The sequence below is a fragment of the Dendrobates tinctorius genome, unplaced genomic scaffold, assembly GCF_039654945.1.
Source record: "Dendrobates tinctorius isolate UK_male_01 unplaced genomic scaffold, ASM3965494v1 ptg000016l, whole genome shotgun sequence".
Taxonomy (NCBI): domain Eukaryota; kingdom Metazoa; phylum Chordata; class Amphibia; order Anura; family Dendrobatidae; genus Dendrobates; species Dendrobates tinctorius.
Window position 1 is genome coordinate 85,547,332 of NW_027361684.1, and position 20,606 is coordinate 85,567,937.

Consider the following 20,606-nt stretch of genomic DNA (forward strand, 5'->3'; position numbering starts at 1 on the left):
CCCCTCCGGGTTCCAGCACCGTCAGCTGGTTCTCGTCAGAGCCTTTGGCCTAGGTGCCTCCATCTCGGTATCCGAGTTCCGGCAACGTCTGCTGGTCCTTGGTAGTGCTTTGTAGCACAGGTACCTCCTGCTTAGTAACCGGGTTCCAGCACCGTCAGCTGGTCCTCGGTTGTGCCATTGGCTCTTATTCCTTCTGCTGCCCCTCCGGGTGCCAGCACTGTCAGCTGGTCCTCGCTATTTCCATTTGCTCTTGCAGCTTATGCTACCCCTCCGGGTTCCAGCACCGTCAGCTGGTTCTCGTCAGAGCGTTTGGCCTAGGTGCCTCCATCTCGGTATCCGAGTTCCGGCAACGTCTGCTGGTCCTTGGTAGTGCTTTGTAGCACAGGTACCTCCTGCTTAGTAACCGGGTTCCAGCACCGTCAGCTGGTCCTCGGTAGTGCCATTGGCTCTTGTTCCTTCTGCTGCCCCTCCGGGTGCCAGTACCGTCAGCTGGTTCAAGAGGACAAAGAACAGGAAGACAACCACCAAGATGCAGAACAACAAGAGAGAGAAGACAAAGAAGCATAAAAAAAACAAAGCAGAAGAACATTAAGCATAAGACTAATACTCTGAGCAAATGATATTATCTTATTTATAAGCAGAAGAAGACTAAGCAGTGTATGGGGGTGAGTCCGTTCCTCCTCGTGGTGCCCCTGGAAAAGGCCTGCTTCTGCAGGCCAAACTGAACGCGGACAAATCCTGTTGTAAATCTTTTGTGACAGGCAGAACGGAAGGTGTAAACTTCTAACTTTTCTAGATAACAACTACAGGAATGCCTGACACAAACAAGAATATGATGAAGAAGAATAGGAAGAAGATGAAGAAGCTGAATATGTAGAATAATAATTGTTGAATAAGAAGAATATGAAGAATGTAAGAAAAGGAAGAAGAAGAAGAAGAAGAAGAAGAAGAAGAAGAAGAAGAAGAAGAAGAATGTAAAAAAAGGAAGTAGAAGAAGAAGAAGAATGTAAAAAAAGGAATAAGAAGAAGAATGTAAAAAAAGGAAGTAGAAGAAGAAGAAGAAGAATGTAAAAAAAGGAAGTAGAAGAAGAAGAAGAAGAATGTAAAAAAAGGAAGTAGAAGAAGAAGACATACATGTCTGGCAAAATATAAATGAGGCTAACATAGTCAATATCTTTGTAACTCCTAACATCTTTAAAAAAAAAAGTTTAATTCCTGCTATTCCATTTGATTGGGCTAAACCTCTATGGCTTTAATGTCTCCTCCACCTCCCACAATACATTCTACATTATTCTTAGTTGTTTTTCTTCATGTAGAATTAACCTACAAGGAAAGAAAGGGTTTTTTTTAATTCCGATATTTTGGCCCCATTGACTTGCATTGGTTCCCGGTATCGGAATCGGCGATACCGATACTTTTTTTTAAGATCGGCCGATCCATTCCGATCCGATATTTTCAAGTATCGGCTGGTATCGCTCAACTCTAGTGGTAATATGTATTTAAATGATTAACCCCGCCATGATGCACCGAACGCCTGTACAAGGTTTGAACAGTCATTTTGTGCTGAGAGAGTCCCTTTAAAGGGAACCTGTCACATTCATGCAGTCTGATCTGTGCACATCATGGTATAGACCAGGGTTCCCCAACTCCAGTCCTCAAGGCCCACCAACAGATCATGTTTTCAGGATTTCCTTAGTATTGCTCAGGTGACAATTGCTTCACCTGAGCAATACAAAGGAAATCCTGAAAACATGATCTGTTGGTGGGCCTTGAGGACTGGAGTTGGGGAACTCTGGTATAGACAAGGAGAAGCTGAGCAGAATAACATATAGGTTTGTTGGAAAAGGTTCACTATCACTTGTATTTTCTTAATTTAAATCCCTGGTGTTTATTAGCACAAGCGTCCAGTGGGCGGTCCTACTCGGTGATTGCCAGCTAACTTTGCATGCATAATCTTAAAGGAAAGACTGTCAATTACTGAATTGCCCACCCACTGGACTCATATGTTTATAAACACCAGGGATTTCAATTAATAAAAAGCAAATTTTAATGATACTTTTCCCACAAAAGTCTGATCAGCTCCTCCTGCTCTACAACATTCCACTGCAGATCAGATCAAATTTTCAACATGACAGGTTCCCTTTAACAAAAATTGATAGAAACATTGGACTTTTCATGAATCAAGAAAAACTGGACTTGAGGAATAATTGGAGTTAATCATCATTGTGGTGTAGTCATATATGGCAGGAGTGTGCCAGGGAAAATCAAAATATGTGGCAAAGCCCACGCATTTTCCACCAATTTTTGTGGTTTTAATAGGTGAAATAAGAATGAACACATTTAACACTTTTAAACCATGCAGCCAGATTGTAGTAGAACACGGGTGATTGCACGTCGCACTATTGCCATATGTGAATGTCCAAAAAATAAATCCAGGACACATGAACTCACTACGAGAAACAATGCCGCTTTTTGGTTTTGGCTGCAAGATGACCAATGAGCATCAATATAGTAAATGGTGGTTTATGAAAAGTAATTATTGCAATAAAAATTCAATTCCACCCAAGCATCTTGCATTCCTTATCTAAAGTATATGTTATTATAGACTCATATAAGGGGCCTGCCCACTTCTAATGAGAAAATGTAGGTAAAAAGGCTTTATAGTGACAAGTAAAATACTGAAATATGAATGTGACTGCATGACACAAGGCGTAACGCTGCTGGATTCCCCTGGCTTTGACATCTTGATGAGCCCCAGTTTTGATGTAGACATATGCCTGCGCTGGGCACGTGTCTCTTGGCATTATCAGGCGGCAGCTGTAAAACCTCTATATTTCCTGCCTTGAGATTTGCAGTTGGTATGACCCCGCATGTCTTGTGGCTGCGCTGCAGTCAGGAGCTCCGATTCTACAGCATTAAATATTAACTATGTACTATTAATAATGAAGGATGACAGCGCCTTAATCAGGCAGCCCAAGGTTGTCTTTTTCCTCCAGACAGCGCACAGTCATTGCAGATTGGTGCAATCTTCTAGCCTCCTATGTAGCGCAATACAACAAATCTTCAGGGTCCTTTAGCCCTTAACGTCATAGATGGCATGGAGAATAATACTGTGGTGTCATCGCCGGAATCTGAATCCTCTTCATCTATCTGAGTCATGTATCGCACTCTGCTCGGATGATACTCTGTGATCTTTGTGCGGTCACAGAGTCTAGATTGGAAAGCCACCTGGAAAAATAAAATATGGTATAAATCAGACTTGTATATTCGCATTTGTGAGCATTACTGCAGTGGTAAGGTGTTACGTTGCCACATAATGCAGCTGGAGACACGACATTATAAACAGTATGACAACACATTCATACAATGGGTATTACGTATTACATTATATTGCTGCTGATTTTTGCTAGAGAAAATAATCCTTGCACTCATCTATTTTCTGCATTAACACTTCAGCTTCACTGTAAACTCTTATGTACATGGCGCTTGCCTGATTTTATTTGCAGGTAAGTGTGAAACCTTTCCACATTGCTTCTTTTCTACAGTAACAATAACCTACAGGTCATCTTCATGGTCCCATCTTCTTAAATGGGTAAAATTGCAAAGTCCTTACAAAAATGCAACCTTGTGATTTTCCTTCTATTAAAGGGAATTTGTCAGCAAGTTTTTGCTATTTAATTTATGATGTAGGGGCAGAGACTCTGATTCCAAGGACGTGTCACTTACTGGGCTGTGTCTTGCTGTTCCAATAAAATTAGTGTTTTATCAGCAGGAGATTATCACTAGAGGACTACTTATCTCTTGTCACGCAGCCCTCCTGCTCTATATATTCCCACCCCCACTACTGACTGGCAGCTTTCTATCAATGTACAGTGTAGCCAGAAAGCAGTAGAGAAAACTGTGAATTTATAGAAAAGACAGTAAAGTAGAGGGGGCCTATGACAATAGTGGACAGCCAGTATTAAGAGCATCTTTTGTTTTGACAGATCCGTCTTGTCCTATATTAAACAGATAACCCAGTAGCATAGCTACCGGGAGGCAGAGGGTGCAGGTAAACTTTGCTAGTGGAGAAACGGGGACATGATTTCCCTGCACTACCGCACAACATGTTGTAGACCGCAGGTAGCCTGTGGTCTACAGAAGAGTAGGTAAGAAGCACAGATGGGGCTCTGAGTCCTGGCCCGGTGACATCACCACATTGGTCTGCCCGCGTCTTGGTCATGTCTGCAGGCGGACTTCTCAGGATCCATTGTTAGAAGAGTATAAGATTTTTTTATTTTATTTTAATAGTGCCTATGGGGTGTTTACGGGGGGCCATCCATACAGTGTGGGTGGCTATTGGGGCCATTCATACAGTGTGGGGGGCTACTGGACTAATGGGAGCTATCCATACAGTGTGAGGGTACTACTGGAAATCATATACACAGAGTGGGAGACTACTGGTGGACATCCATACAGTGTGGGGGACTACTGGACTTCTAAGGGCAATCCACACAGTGTGAGAGATACTGGGGCCATCATACAGTGTGAGGGGAATATTGAGGGCCATCATACAGTGAAGGGTGGGGGCTACTAGGGGCCATCTATACAGTGTGGGGGGCTATTGGTCTATTGTGGGTAATCCATACAGTGTGTGGGTACTACGGGGGGGGCATCTATACAGTGTGGGGGCACTACTGGAGGCGATCCATACAGTCTGGGGGGACTGCTGGAGGCCATCCATACAGTATGAGTGGACTACTGGATTTCTGGTGGCCAGCCATACAGTGTGGGATAAATTCTGGGGGTCATCATACAGTGTGGTGAGAATACTGGAGGCCATCCATACAGTGTGGTGGGGATAATGGGGGCCATCATACAGTGTGAGGGGAATACTGAGGGCCATCATACAGTGGGGGAGAAACTGGGAGCCATCATACAGTGTGCGGCAACTACTGGGGGCCATCCATACAGTGTGAGAATACTGGGGGGCCATAATAAGGTGTGGGGACCACTGGGGGGGCATCCCTACAGTGTGGGGAGGACTACAGAGGGCCATCCATACAGTGCTTGGGGACTACTGGGGGCCATTGTACAATGTGAAGGGAATACTGGAGGCTATCCATACGGAGTGAGGGACTATTGGACAACTGGGGGCCATCCATACAGTGTGGTGGGGATAATGGGGGCCATCATACAGTGTGAGGGGAATACTGAGGGCCATCATACAGTGGGGGAGAAACTGGGAGCCATCATACAGTGTGTGGCAACTACTGGGTGCCATCCATACATTGTGAGAATACTGGGGGCCATAATAAGGTGTGGGGACCACTGGGGGGGCCATCCCTACAGTGTGGGGAGGACTACAGAGTGCCATTCATACAGTGTTTGGGGACTACTGGGGGCCATTGTACAATGTGAAGGGAATACTGGGGGCTATCCATACGGAGTGAGGGACTACTGGACAACTGGGGGCCATCAACACAGTGTGGTGGGGATAATGGGGGCCATCATACAGTGTGAGGGGAATACTGAGGGCCATCATACAGTGGGGAGAAACTGGGAGCCATCATACAGTGTGCGGCAACTACTGGGAGCCATCCATACAGTGTGAGAATACTGGGGGCCATAATAAGGTGTGGGGACCACTGGGGGGGCCATCTCTACAGTGTGGGGAGGACTACAGAGGGCCATCCATACAGTGTTTGGGGACTACTGGGGGCCATTGTACAATGTGAAGGGAATACTGGGGGCTATCCATATGGAGTGAGGGACTCTTGGACAACTGGGGGCCATCCATACAGTGTGGGGTGAAACTGGGAACTATCCATACTGTGGGAGGGAACTACTGGGGGCCATCCATACAGTGTGGAGGAACTACTGGAGGACATCCATACAGTGTAGAGGGACTACTGGGGGCCGACATATAGTGTGGGAATACGGGGTGCCATCCGTACAGTGTTGGGGGGATGAGGGGGGCATCATACAGTGTCAGGGGAATACTGAGGGCCATTATGCAGTGGAGGATTACTGGATGGCCATCCATACAATCTGATTGAACTACTGGGGGCCATAGATATAGTGTAGGGGAACTACAGCAAGCTATCCATACAGTGCGGGGGACTACTGGGGGTCATTCACACAGTATGGGGGAACTACAGGGGACCATAGATACAGTGTGGGGGAACTACAGGGAGCCATCCATACAGTGTGTGGGGATTACAAATTAATAAGTTTTCATGTATCATTTAATAAGATGTGTAGTAGAGGGGTTACAAGGACACTAAACTTCAGGAAGGCAAATTTCCAACGGATGAGAGATGATCTTGGTGCAATTAACTGGGACGATATCCTGAGACATAAAAATACACAAAGAAAATGGGAGACGTTTATTAGCATCCTGAATAGGACCTGTGCACAATATATACCATATGGGAATAAACATGCTAGAAATAGGAGGATACCACTATGGCTAAATAGAGCTGTAAGGGGTGCAATAAGAGATAAAAATAAAGCATTTAGAGAATTAAAGCAAGTAGGTAGTGATGAGGCATTAACTAAATACAGAAGATTAAATAAATTCTGTAAAAAGCAAATCAAAACAGCAAAGATAGAGACAGAGAGACTCATTGCCAGAGAAAGTAAAAATAATCCCAAAATATTCTTTAACTACATAAATAGTAAGAAGCTAAAAAATGATAATGTTGGCCCCCTTAAAAATAGTCTGGGTGAAATGGTGTAGGAGGATGAGGAAAAAGCCAATATGCTAAATGACTTTTTTTCGACAGTGTTTACACAAGAAAATCCCATGACGGATAACATGATCAGGGATAAAAATTCTCCATTAAATGTCACCTGCTTAACCCAGCAGGAAGTACGGCGGCGTCTAAAAATCACTAAAACTGACAAATCCCCGGGCCCGGATGGGATACACCCCGAGTACTGCAGGAATTAAGCACAGTCATAGATAGACCATTATTTTTAATCTTTAAAGATTCCATAATAACAGGGTCTGTACCACAGGACTGGCGTATAGCAAATGTGGTGCCAATATTCAAAAAGGGGACAAAAACTGAACTTGGAAATTATAGGCCAGTGAGTTTAACTTCAACTGTGGGTAAAATCCTGGAGGGTTTTCTAAGAGATACTATACTGGAGTATCTGGAGAAGAATAAACTTATGACCCAATATCAACATGGGTTTACAAGGGACCGTTCCTGTCAGACTAATCTGAAAAGCTTTTATGAAGAGGTAAGTTCCGGACTGGACCAAGGGAATGCAGTGGACGTGGTGTACATGGACTTTTCAAAAGCTTTTGATACGGTTGATACATAAAATGAGAACAATGGGGATAGGGGAAAATATGTGTAGGTGGGTTAAGAGCTGGCTCAGGGATAGGAAACAAAGGGTGGTTATTAATGGAGCACACTCGGACTGGGTCACAGTTAGCAGTGGGGTACCACAGGGGTCAGTTTTGGGCCCGCTTCTTTTTAACATATTTATTAATGACCTTGTAAGGGGCATAGAGAGTAGACTTATGGGGTCCATCCATACAGTGTGAAAATGCTAAGGGCAATCTTTACAGTGTGGGGGGGATACTGGGACCATCATTCAGTGTGCGATGAATACAGAGAGCCATGATACAGTGTTGGAGCTATTAGAGGTCATCTATAGAGCGTGGAGGGGCTACTGGACTATTGTGAGCCATCGCTACATTGTGGGGGAAGGCACGCCAAAACACGATTAGAGGTGGGCGCATGTCACTACAGGCTACAGCATCCACATACCAAGGAAATACAGATTTGTATATGATTCCAACTATTGTTAAGTCATTCATGACTGCAGGTTACACATGAATAGAAGGATATCATGTACCAGCACTTTACTATGAATTACGTTTTATCCATTTTCTAAGTACTTCATTGCATATGCAGTTTACACAGGAGCCTCGATGCACGTTTCACCGCCTCCTGACGAAGTCAAGGCAGTGAAATGCGTGTTGAGGCTCCTGCATGTCCCACCCGCACTCCTGCACTTTAGTCACGACATGTCTCAAGGTAATGTTATCTTATATTGCTGAACATCTATCGAAACAAATTTCTTTGCCCTAAGACAGTCATGCTAGGATTCTGACATTTAATCCTTAGCAGTCACATTAATATTTGAGATGCTTTGCCCAATAGGAGTCTTTTTTTTATTGGCATCTGCTTCTCATACCAGCATTTATTATTTCTACATGTATGTGCAGATACTTGATAGAGCACACTTGTGTTTTCTCCCTGAGTGATACAATTGTTCCCTCTCCCTTCACATCGTTTTTTTAGCTGCTGTTTTTTTCCCTCACCGTATTACCTGTTACCTGTTACTGTCTGTCACTTATGCATAATAAAAGTTTATATTTTTTTGTTAAATCCTTCATATTGGAATTTGTGTTACGCTCTACATACTATTATTTATTTAATCTGGATCTGTTTATTTAGAGATCCTCAAGTTTGGTAGGTCTAATGCTTGCTCATGCGTTGGCGATGTAATCAAAACATAGGCAATCCAACTCACATTAGATTCAAGTCTAAAAATTCAATACCTATGGAAAAAAACAAAATATTGTAGAGAAGATGCTCTAGAATTCAATATAAATTTCACACCAAAACTAATGCTAGATAATCTCTCATTGTATCAACTCTACTAAAGCCCTTATAACAAGACACTGGAAAGGCACAGAACCAGTAGAATGGGCAAACGAGCTAAAATGAATATGTGGCTTTGAAAAATTCAAAATAATGCAAATGGTGACAGTGGTGGCTCCTCGGTCAATGGAATAACTGGAAAATTCCAGAGTTCAAATACATTTACAACTACAGTGTGCTCAAAGAGACTTGCCACTTAACACTAAACTTGACTTTCTTAAACACATAAAAAAATTATTACTGAAAAAATAAATGTTTATCTATTATATAAAGCTCAAGTGTGTGTATGTATGTGTGTATGTCCGGGATTGGCATCCGCACCGTCGCAGCTACAGCCACAAAATTTGGCACAGTCACACGTCTGGACCCCGAGAGCGTCCTAGGCTATGTAGTGAGGAGAAATTTTAACCCTGCGCGTTCCAATTCACCAAACAATTTTGCCCCTATCTACATAATGGGGAAAAAGTGTGTGCGCGTCAAGCCCCGCCCCTCATTATGATGTCATAATGGTTGCCATGGCAACACTGATGTCATCATAGGTTGCAGGCCCCGCCGCTCATTATGATGTCATAATGGTTGACTATGGGATGGAGAATGTGTAATGGGTATATGAGCACTGGACTATGGGATGGAGGATATGTATGACGGGTGTATGGGCACGGGACTATGGGATGGAGGATGTGTGGTGGGTATATGGGCACTGGACTATGGGATGGAGGATATGTATGACTGGTATATGGGCACGGGACTAAGGAATGGCGGATATGTATATGGGCACGGGACTATGGGATGGAGGATATGTATGATGGTATATGGGCATGGGACTATGAGATGAAGGATGTGTGATGGGTATATGGGCACTCGACTATGGGATGGCGAATATGTATGATGGGTATATGGGCATGGGACTATGGGATGGAGGATGTGTGATGGGTATATGGGAATGGGACTATGGGATGAGGATGTGTGATGGGTATATGGGCACGGGCCTATGGGATGGTGGATATGTATGATGGGCATATGGGCACGGGACTATGGGATGGAGGATATGTATGATGGGTATATGGGCATGGGACTATGAGATGAAGGATGTGAGATGGGTATATGGGCACTCGACTATGGGATGGCGAATATGAATGATGGGTATATGGGCATGGGACTATGGGATGGAGAATATGTATGATGGGTATATGGGCATGGGATTATGGGATGGAGGATTGTGATGGGTATATGGGCACTCGACTATGGGATGGAGGATAGGTATGTTGGGTATATGGGCACGGGACTATGGGATGGAGGATAATTATAATTTGCTATAACTATCCACAGTTAGTTACTATGCCCGGGCAGCGCCGGGCTCTTCAGCTAGTATATGTATATATTTACTAATCCCATCACTGATACAACTATAGATACTTGAGTATGGAGATAACTAATCACCACAACTGGAGAACGTCTTCCCCTTCTTCCCATACTATCACGACCTAAGTTAAAGCGAACCTGTCACAAGGTTTGGCCGACAAGAGTTACTGCCACTGCCTTTCAGTGCTTATATACAGCATTCTATAATGCTGTGTATAAACCCCCGATCCGACCTGCAAGAGATGAAAAATAAGTTTTATTATACTCAACTGCAGGGGGGTCCAGTCCGATAGGTGTCGCAGGTCCTGGTCCGGCACCTCCCAACTTCTTGCAATGTCACCCTCCTGCTTGCTTCACAGGCGTACTTATCTGCCCTGTTGAGGGCAGAACAAAGTACTGAAGTGCGCAGGTGCCGGGAAAGGTCAGAGAAACACAGCACCTGCGCACTGCAGCACTTTGCTCTGCCCTCAACTGGGCAGATAAGTACACGTGCACAGGAGTGCGATGCCGGGGAGCCATGATACAAGCAGGAGGGTGGCATCGCAAGAAGATGGCAAGAAGATGGGATGCGCTGCACCAAGACCTGTGACACACATCGGACTGGACCGCCCCGCAGGTGAGTATAATAAAACTTATATTTCTTCTCTTGCAGGTCGGATCTGGGGCTTATCTACAGCATTACAGAATGCTGCAGATAAGCCCCAAAAGGTGGTGGCCGTAACTCGTATTGGCCAAATGTGGTGACAGGTTCCCTATAATTTCACTTCCCTTTCAAATTCATGTTCATTTTCTTTATTGACTTTTTATAATATAATGTGTGTGTTCAAAAGTAAAGAATGTATACTAACATTAATTATATGTATATGAATTTACACATATATATTTATGTATACACACCACATTTGAAAAGTAAGATCTTAATCAATCTGTTACCAAATACAAAAACAATTTCCAAAATGTTTACAAGACTGAGTTTCATAGAAGATTTCCTTACCCATAACATGAAAGTAAGGTTAATAAAGTAACTTTCATAACAAAATCTCCAATTCTGCTCAAATTAGTTTATGAAAAAATGAATACATCACACATCAAAAACTACTACATCTAGTATTTTGTATAATTTCCATTATTTTTAAAAACAGCATCAAGTCTTCTAGACATGGAATAAACAAGTTGGCTACATATTGCAACATATATCTTTCCCATTCTTCAAGAACAACCTCTTTTACAGCCTGGAAACTGGATGGAGAGTGATGCTCAACTTGTTACTTCATAACTCTCCATGGGACTGTGATTAGATTCAGCTCAGGAGACACTTAGCCACTGAATCACTTTCACCCTGCTGTTCTTCAAAATTGGAACACTGGCCTTAGATGTGTTTTTGGATCATTGTCATGTTGGAAAACTGCATGTCTAAGGTGATGGTAGCATCTTCTATTTCAATATAGAGCAGAAAATCTGTGTATTCATGATACCATTAATGAAATGTAGCTCAATGACAGCAGGAGCACTCATGCGGCCCCCATATAAGGACACTGCCACCACCATGTTTTGCTGTAGGCATCATGCATTTTAATTTGTACCCCTCATCTTTGCAAAGCCATGTAGTTTTGAATCCATCATATATTGGCTTCATCACTCCAAAGTATAGAGTTACAGTATTCTTAATATTTTTCATCATGGCCCTTGTGAATTGTAAGTGGGCTTTTTGCGCTTGGGTTTTAGGAGAGGCTTCTTTCATGGACAACACCCATTCATTCCTTTGAGTGCACACCATATTATGTCACGAAAAACACTCACCACAGTTTAGCTTTCTACTTCTTAAGATAGCTAATACATACGATTTGTAGAGAGTTTTCAAGATCTCCTAACCACATTGTGGAAACTTCAAAAGACAAATCAATACCAAAAGGTAGAAAAATATCAATCTTTATTCATATAAATGTACACAACACTTAATTGTAAAATAACATCCATACTGGATATAAAACCCATATGGAAACTAACAGGCGGACAGCAGATATGACTATGGACACAAAGGAGGGCATATAAGAAAAAACATCATGGACAAGAAATCCTCCATGTAAACACCAAGGAATGCACAGAAATATAAAACCTATAAAATGCAAAAGTGCATATAATGTGCTGTACCCAGTGTGAACAGGGAGGTGCTGTCCCTAGGTAAAAAGGTAAGGGTCAAGTATAAATAGAATACATGCCAATAATGTGTAACAACCTTTAACAGAAGTGGCCAAACCACCCACAGTAATCAAGGTAATCTAAATTTACTATGTATAAACATAATGATATAGGATACCTTACCAATATGGTTGTCCAACCAACGTGCAGAAAGCCCCAGATAGCTGCAGTGAATTTGCATATTGATTTTCTTCAACCTTTCTCTCCAGAAGATGCTCCTGTTTAGGTGTTAACTTTCATGGTAGGCCTGAAGTCTCTATGAGATGGCTGCAGTTCCATCTTTGTTAACTTTTTGTATTCCTTTTTTTGTGTAAAAAATACACTTTCTTTCTCTAGTCTTATTACATTTCTCTTCCATATTGTGCAATTGCTGACAGCATAAATTGAGAAGGAGTTTTTTGTTAAGTAACGTCCTTTTATAATCAACGGTCTGCTAGACACCTGTATAATGAATAATTAGACTTACCTGCGGTTGAATTCTAGCTAGAATTTTGTAATCTAAACTTTAGCTTTGCTACTAAGACTTTAATTGGGGTGTACTAAAGTGGGAGATTTGTACAAGGTAAAAGTGATTTTGAATAAGGAAGACTATCACTCCATTTTGCAACGCCATGCCATACCCTGTGGACAGCGCTTGATTGGAGCCAATTTCATCCTACAAAAGGACAACGACCCAAAGCACACCTCCAAATTATGCAAGAACTATTTAGGGAAGAAGCAGGCAGCGGGTATTCTATCAGTAATGGAGTGGCCAGCACAGTCACCAGATCTCAACCCCATTGAGCATGACCGTATGGTACGCAAAAAGTGCCCATCAAGCCAGACCAACTTGTGGGAGGGGCTTCTGGATGCATGGGGTGAAAGTTCTCCAGATTACCTCAGCAAATTAGCTGCTAGAATGCCAAAGGTCTGCAATGCTGTAATTGCTGCAAAGGGAGCATTCTTTGACGAAAGCAAAGTTTGAAGGAGAAAATAATTATTTCAAATAAAAATCTTTTTTTCGAACCTTGTCAATGTCTGGACTAGATTTTAAATTCATTTGGCAACTCATTTGATTTATAAAAGTATGAGTTTTCATGAAAAACACAAAATTGTCTAGGTGTCCCTAAACTTTTGAACGGTAGTGTATATGTATACACTGCTCAAAAAAATAAAGGGAACACTTTAACAACAGAATATGATTCCAAGTAAATCAAACTTCTGTGAAATCAAACTGTCCACTTAGGAAGCAACACTGATTGACAAACAATTTCACATGCTGTTGTGCAAATGGAATAGACAACAGATGGAAATTATTGGCAATTATCAAGGCACCCTCAATAAAGGAGTGGGTCTGCAGGTGGGGACCACAGACCACATCTCAGTACCAATGCTTTCTGGCTGATGCTTTGGTCACTTTTGAATGTTGGTTGTGCTCTCACACTCGTGGTAACATGAGACGGACTCTACAGCCTACACAAATGGCTCAGGTAGTGCAGCTCATCCAGGATGGCACATCAATGCGAGCTATGGCAAGAAGGTTTGCTGTGTCTGTCAGCGTAGTGTCCAGAAGCTGGAGGCGCTTCCAGGATACAGGCCAGTACACCAGGAGATGTGGAGGGGGCCGTAGGAGGGCAATAACCCAGCAGCAGGACCACTACCTCTGCCTATGTGCAAGGAGGAACAGGAGGAGCATTGCCAGAGCCCTGCAAAATGACCTCCAGCAGACCACAAATGTGCATGTGTCTGAACAAACGGTTAGAAACCGACTCCATGAGGATGGTCTGAGTGCCCGATGTCCACAGATGGGTGTTGTGCTCATAGCCCAGCACTGTGCAGGATGGTTGGCATTTGCCACAGAACACCAGGATTGACATATTTGCCACTGGCGCCCTGTGCTCTTCACAGATGAAAGTAGGTTCACACTGAGCACATGTGACAGACGTGACAGAGTCTGGCGACTCTATGGAGAGCGATCTGCTGCCTGCAACATCCTTCAGCATAAATGGTTTGGCAGTGGGTCAGTAATGGTGTGGGTTTGCATTTCTTTGGAGGGCCACACAGCCCTCCATATGCTCGCGAGAGGTAGCCTGACTGCCATTAGATACCGAGATGAGATCTTCAGACCCCTTGTGAGACCATATGCTGGTGCGGTTGGCCCTGGGTTCCTCCTAATGCAGGACAATGCCAGACCTCATGTGGCTAGAGTGTGTCAGCAGTTCCTGCAAGATGAAGGCATTGAAGCTATGGACTGGCCCGCCCATTCCCCAGACTTGAGTCCGATTGAGCACATCTGGGACATCATGTTTCGCTTCATCCACCAACGTCACATTGCACCACAGACTGTCCAGGAGTTGGCGGATGCTTTAGTCCAGGTCTCGAAGGAGATCCCTCAGGAGACCATCCGCCACCTCATCAGGAGCATGTCCAGGCATTGTAGAGAGGTCATACAGGGACATGGAGGCCACACACACTACTGAGCAACTTTTCCTTGTCATGAGGCATTTCTACTGAAGTTGGATCAGCCTGTAATTTGATTTTCCACTTTGGTTTTGAGTATCATTCCAAATCCAGACCTCCATGGGATATTCTTTTGATGTACATGGATAATTGTTATGTTTTATTGTTCTGAACACATTACACTATGCAAAGAATAAAAATTTGCAACTGGAATATTTACTTCAGAGATATCTAGAATGTGGTATTTTCGTGTTCCCTTTATTTTTTTTGAGCAGTGTATATTATATATATACACTCACTGGCCACTTTATTAGGTACACCTGTCCAACTGTGTGTTAAGACTTAATTTCTAATCAGCCAATCACATGGCGGCAACTCAGTGCATTTAGGCATGTAGACATGGTCAAGACAATCTCCTGCAGTTCAAACCGAGCATCAGTATGGGGAAGAAAGGTGATTTGAGTGCCTTTGAACATGGCATGATTGTTGGTGCCAGAAGGGCTGGTCTGAGAATTTCAGAAACTGCTGATCTACTGGGATTTTCACGCACAACCATCTCTAGGGTTTACAGAGAATGGTCCGAAAAAGAAAAAAAATCCAGTGAGCGGCAGTTCTGTGGCCGGAAATGCCATGTTGATGCCAGAGGTCAGAGGAGAATGGGCAGACTGGTTCGAGCTGATAGAAAGGCAACAGTGACTCAAATTGCCACCCGTTACAACCAAGGTAGGCAGAACAGCATCTCTGAACGCACAGTGCGTCGAACTTTGAGGCAGATGGGCTACAGCAGCAGAAGACCACACTGGGTACCACTCCTCTCAGCTAAGAACAGGAAACTGAGGCTACAATTTGCACAAGCTCATCGAAATTGGACAGTAGAAGATTGGAAAAACGTTGCCTGGTCTGATGAGTCTCGATTTCTGCTGCGACATTCGGATGGTAGGGTCAGAATTTGGCGTAAACAACATGAAAGCATGGATCCATCCTGCCTTGTATCAACGGTTCAGGCTGGTGGTGGTGGTGTCATGGTGTGGGGAATTTTTTCTGGGCACTCTTTGGGCCCCTTGGTACCAATTGAGCATCGTTGCAACGCCACAGCCTACCTGAGTATTGTTGCTGACCATGTCCATCCCTTTATGACCACAATGTACCCAACATCTGATGGCTACTTTCAGCAGGATAATGCGCCATGTCATAAAGCTCGAATCATCTCAGATTGGTTTCTTGAACATGACAATGAGTTTACTGTACTCAAATGGCCTCCTCAGTCACCAGATCTCAATCCAATAGAGCATCTTTGGGATGTGGTGGAACGGGAGATTCGCATCAGGGATGTGCAGCCGACAAATCTGCGCCAACTGTGTGATGCCATCATGTCAATATGGTCCAAAATCTCTGAGGAATGCTTCCAGCACCTTGTTGAATCTCTGCCACGAAGAATTGAGGCAGTTCTGAAGGCAAAAGGGGGTCCAACCCCTTACTAGCATGGTGTACCTAATAAAGTGGCCACAGTTGTGCTCAAAAGTTTACATACCCGGGCAGAATTTTTGCTTTCTTGGCCTTTTTTCTGAGAATATGAATGAGAACACCAAAATGTTTTCTCCATTCATGGTTACTGGTTGAGTGAAGCCATTTATTGTCAAACTACTGTATTTTCTCTTTTTAAATCATAATGACAATCTGTTCACTTGTAATCAGTGTGTATGCATAAAAAATGAGTGAGTTTCTGGGATCCAGACAGACTTTTCTGGATTGTGAGTCATGGGGAAAGCAAAAGAATTGTCATTGGATCTATGGGAAAAGGTAGTTGAACTGTATAAAACAGGAAAGGGATATAAAAAGATATCCAAAGAATTGATAATGCCAGTCAGCAGCGTTCAAAATGTAATTAACAAATGGAAAATCGGGGCTCTATAAACACAAAACCACGGTCAGGTAGACCAACAAAAATTTTCTCTACAACTGCCAGGAAAATTGTTTGTGATGCAAAGAAAAACCCACAAATAACATCAGCGGAAATACTGGACTCTCTGAAAACTAGCAGTGTGGCTGTTTCAAGATGCACAATAAGGAAGCACTTGAAGAAAAATGGGCTGCATGGTCGAGTCGCCAGAAGTAAGCCATTACTGCGCAAATGCCACAAAGTATCTCGCCTACAATACACAAAACAGCACAGAGACAAGCCTCAAAACTTGAACTTTTTGGCCACAACCATAAACGTTACATTTGGAGAGAGGTCAACAAGGCCTATGATGAAAGGAACGCCATCTCCTACTGTAAAGCACGGAGGTGGATCGCTGATGTTTTGGGAATGTGTGAGCTACAAAGCCACAGGAAACTTAGTCAAAGTTGAAGGAAAGATGAATGTAGCACGTTATCAGCAAATACTGGAGGCAAATTTGCAATAATCAGCCCGGAAGCTGCGCATGGGACATACTTGGATGTTCCAACATGACAACGACCGAAAACACAAGGATAAGTCAACCTGTCATTGGCTACAGCAGAACAAACTGAAAGTTCTGAAGTGGCCATCTCAGTCTCCTGACCTCAATATCATTGGGCCACTCTGGGGAGATCTCAAGTGCATAGTTCATGCTAGACAGCCCAGGAATTTACAGGAAACATCTGAGAAAATAAAGAACCTCATCCACAAAACTACCACAAAAGACTTCAAGCTGTCATTGATGTTAGAGGGGGCAATACACGGTATTACAAAATGCGGTATGTGATCTTTTGATCAGGGTCATTTGGATGTTTTGAGTTGTCATGATTTAAAAAGAGAAAACACAGCAGTTTGACAATAAATGGCTTCACCCAGCCACTAACCATGAGTGGAGAAAAAGTTTTGGGGTTATCATTCATATTCTCTAAAAAAAGGCCAAGAAATCAAAAATTCTGCAGGGGTATGTAAATCTTTGAGGACAACTGTATATGTTTATGAACACTAAAATCTCATAGCAAACCTAAGGTAAAGGGTAACACTGCACAGCTCACGTCAATGTAGTACCTACTGACTCTCATGAGCAGCTGAAATTATCATAATTATAAACTAATTAGCAGCTTTCTATTTCAGCATAGCTGCTCCCTAACTGTTCCGTGAGCATAAAAAGGTTTTAAAATATTCCCACAATGTATCTGTGCTGAGAGCAGTGTATTTAAGAAATGATCGGAGAAAGGTGTCATAAATTTGCTGATAGAGAAAAGCAGCATAAAATGTGACCACCTTTAATTGCCACTAAATGCTTCCAAAACTACAGTGAAATAAAGAAGATAAAGTGTATGCAATGACAAGAACATTGCCTCAGCTCTAATTAAAGGGGTATTCCCCTCTCCAAGATCATATGACAATATGTAGCAGCTGTAATAATAATAGTACAGTTGTGGCCAAAAGTATTGACACCCCTGCAATTCTGTCAGATAATACTCAGTTTCTTCCTGAAAATGATTGCAAACACAAATTCTTTGGTATTATTATCTTCATTTAATTTCTCTTAAATTAAAAACACAAAAAGAATTGTCCTAAAACCAAATTGGATATAATTCCACACCAAACATAAAAAAGATGGTGGACAAAAGTATTGGCACTGTTCAAAAAATCATGTGATGCTTCTCTAATTTATGTAATTAACAGCACCTGTAACTTACCTGTGGCACCTAACAGGTGTTGGCAATACCTAAATCACACTTGCAGCCAGTTGACATGGATTAAAGTTGACTCAACCTCTATCCTGTGTCCTTGTGTGTACCACATTGAGCATGGAGAAATGAAAGAAGACCAAAGAACTGTCTGAGGACTTGACAAACCAAATTGTGAAGAAGCATGAGCAATCTCAAGGCTACAAGTCCATCTCCAAAGACCTGAATGTTCCTGTGTCTACCGTGCGCAGTGTCATCAAGAAGTTTAAACCCCATGGCACTGTGGCTAACCTCCCGAGATGTGGACGGAAAAGAAAAATTGACAAGAGATTTCAACGCAAGATTGTGCGGATGTTGGATAAAGAACCTCGACTAACATCCAAACAAGTTCAAGCTGCCCTGCCGTCCGAGGGTACAACAGTGTCAACCCGTACTATCCGTCGGCGTCTGAATGAAAAGGGACTGTATGGTAGGAGACACAGGAAGACCCCACTTCTTACCCCGAGACATAAAAAAGCCAGGCTAAAACGTTTTGGAAGAATGTTCTCTGGTCAGATGAGACAAAAGTAGAGCTTTTTGGGCAAAGGCATCAATATAGAGTTTACAGGAGAAAAAAAGAGGCATTCAAAGAAAAGAACACGGTCCCTACAGTCAAACATGGCGGAGGTTCCCTGATGTTTTGGGGTTGCTTTGCTGCCTCTGGCACTGGACTGGACTGCTTGACCATGTGCAAGGCATTATGAAGTCTGAAGACTACCAACAAATTTTGCAGCATAATGTAGGGCCCAGTGTGAGAAAGATGGGTCTCCCTCAAAGGTCATGGGTCTTCCAGCAGGACAATGACCCAAAACACACTTCAAAAAGCACTAGAAAATGGTTTGAGAGAAAGCACTGGAGACTTCTAAGGTGGCTAGCAATGAGTCCAGACCTAAATCCCATAGAACACCTGTGGAGAGATATAAAAATGGCAGTTTGGAGAAGGCACCCTTCTAATATCAGGGACCTGGAGCAGTTTGCCAAAGAAGAATGGTCTAAAATTCCAGCAGAGCATTGTAAGAATCTCATTGATGGTTACCGGAAGCGGTTGGTCGCAGTTATTTTGGCTAAAGGTTGTGCAACCAAGTATTAGGCTGAGGGTGCCAATACTTTTGTCTGGCCCATTTTTGGAGTTTTGTGTGAAATGATCAATGTTTTGCTTTTTGCTTCATTCTCTTTTGCGTTTTTTCATTTAAGACAAATTAAATGAAGATAATAATACCAAAGAATTTGTGTTTGCAATCATTTTCAGAAAGAAACTGAGTATTATCTGACAGAATTGCAGGGGTGTCAATACTTTTGGCCACAACTATAGTAGCAAATAACTCCAATAAGAAATGTAGTATAATTTTAAAGGGAATCTGTCACCCCTTTTTTGAGATATTATATAATGATATCATTCAATTGTGTGTCACATAAGGATTCTCTTACTACTTTTGCTTCCCCCTGACCCCGCACCTTTCATGCATAAATACCTTTTTTATATCGGTTCAGATGTATGTAAACTGCCACGGTCCGGTCCGCTGGGCGGGGCTTATTCAACTGCTCCCCCCCTCACTGTCTTGCTCTACGCATTTCTTCTTGTGTAGAGCAAGACAGGGAAGGGGGGAGCAGTTGAATAAGCCCCGCCCATTGGACTGGACAGTGGCAGTTTACATACATCTGAACCGATATAAAAAAGGTATTTATGCATGAAAGGTGCAGGGTCAGGGGGAAGCAAAAGTAGTAAGAGAATCCTTATGTGACACACAATTGAATGATATCATCATATGATATCTCAAAAAAGGGGTGACAGATTCCCTTTAAAGATTCGCTATGTTGCTTACCGCATGTGCAGGGCATTGTAATAGCTTAGGTATCCATGGTTACGACCACTAACAGCTAAATAACGGTCACTATATGAGTGGTTGTAACCAGGGATACCTAAGCTACTGCAATGTCCTACATGGGGAACCCGGCACAGCTAATCAGAATAACAATACTACATTTCTAATTGGAGGTATTTGCTCATATTATTATTATACCTGCTACATATTGGGATAGCATCAAGGAGATGGAAATACTCCTTTAGCCATATATTATTTTATAACTTGTACAGGATCTGTAGATACAGATCATCCTGGATTTAAAGGTATTGTTCATTACATTTTTTTATTTCACAAACTGGTCCAACTTTGTTTAAAAATAGACACCAAACACTCATCTACTGAGCCACTACCACTCCTCCATCCTGCGGACCCGTTGGTATCCTGTCTATCCGCAGCTGGTTAT

At 42.8% G+C, this 20,606-nt stretch overlaps 1 protein-coding gene across 4 annotated transcripts in view; it reads right to left on the reverse strand.

Moving 5' to 3' along the window:
* Positions 1-1,767: 1,767 nt before the first annotated feature.
* LOC141080642 (uncharacterized) overlaps positions 1,768-20,606 on the reverse strand; it is an 869,999-nt gene continuing 851,160 nt past the window's right edge. For all 4 annotated transcript variants that reach the window (XM_073566017.1, XM_073566013.1, XM_073566014.1 and 1 more), the window contains one exon: positions 1,768-3,228. In XM_073566017.1, the coding sequence (XP_073422118.1) occupies positions 3,156-3,228 (73 nt within the window). In that variant the 3' untranslated portion in view covers positions 1,768-3,155. The remainder of the gene's footprint in view (positions 3,229-20,606) is intronic.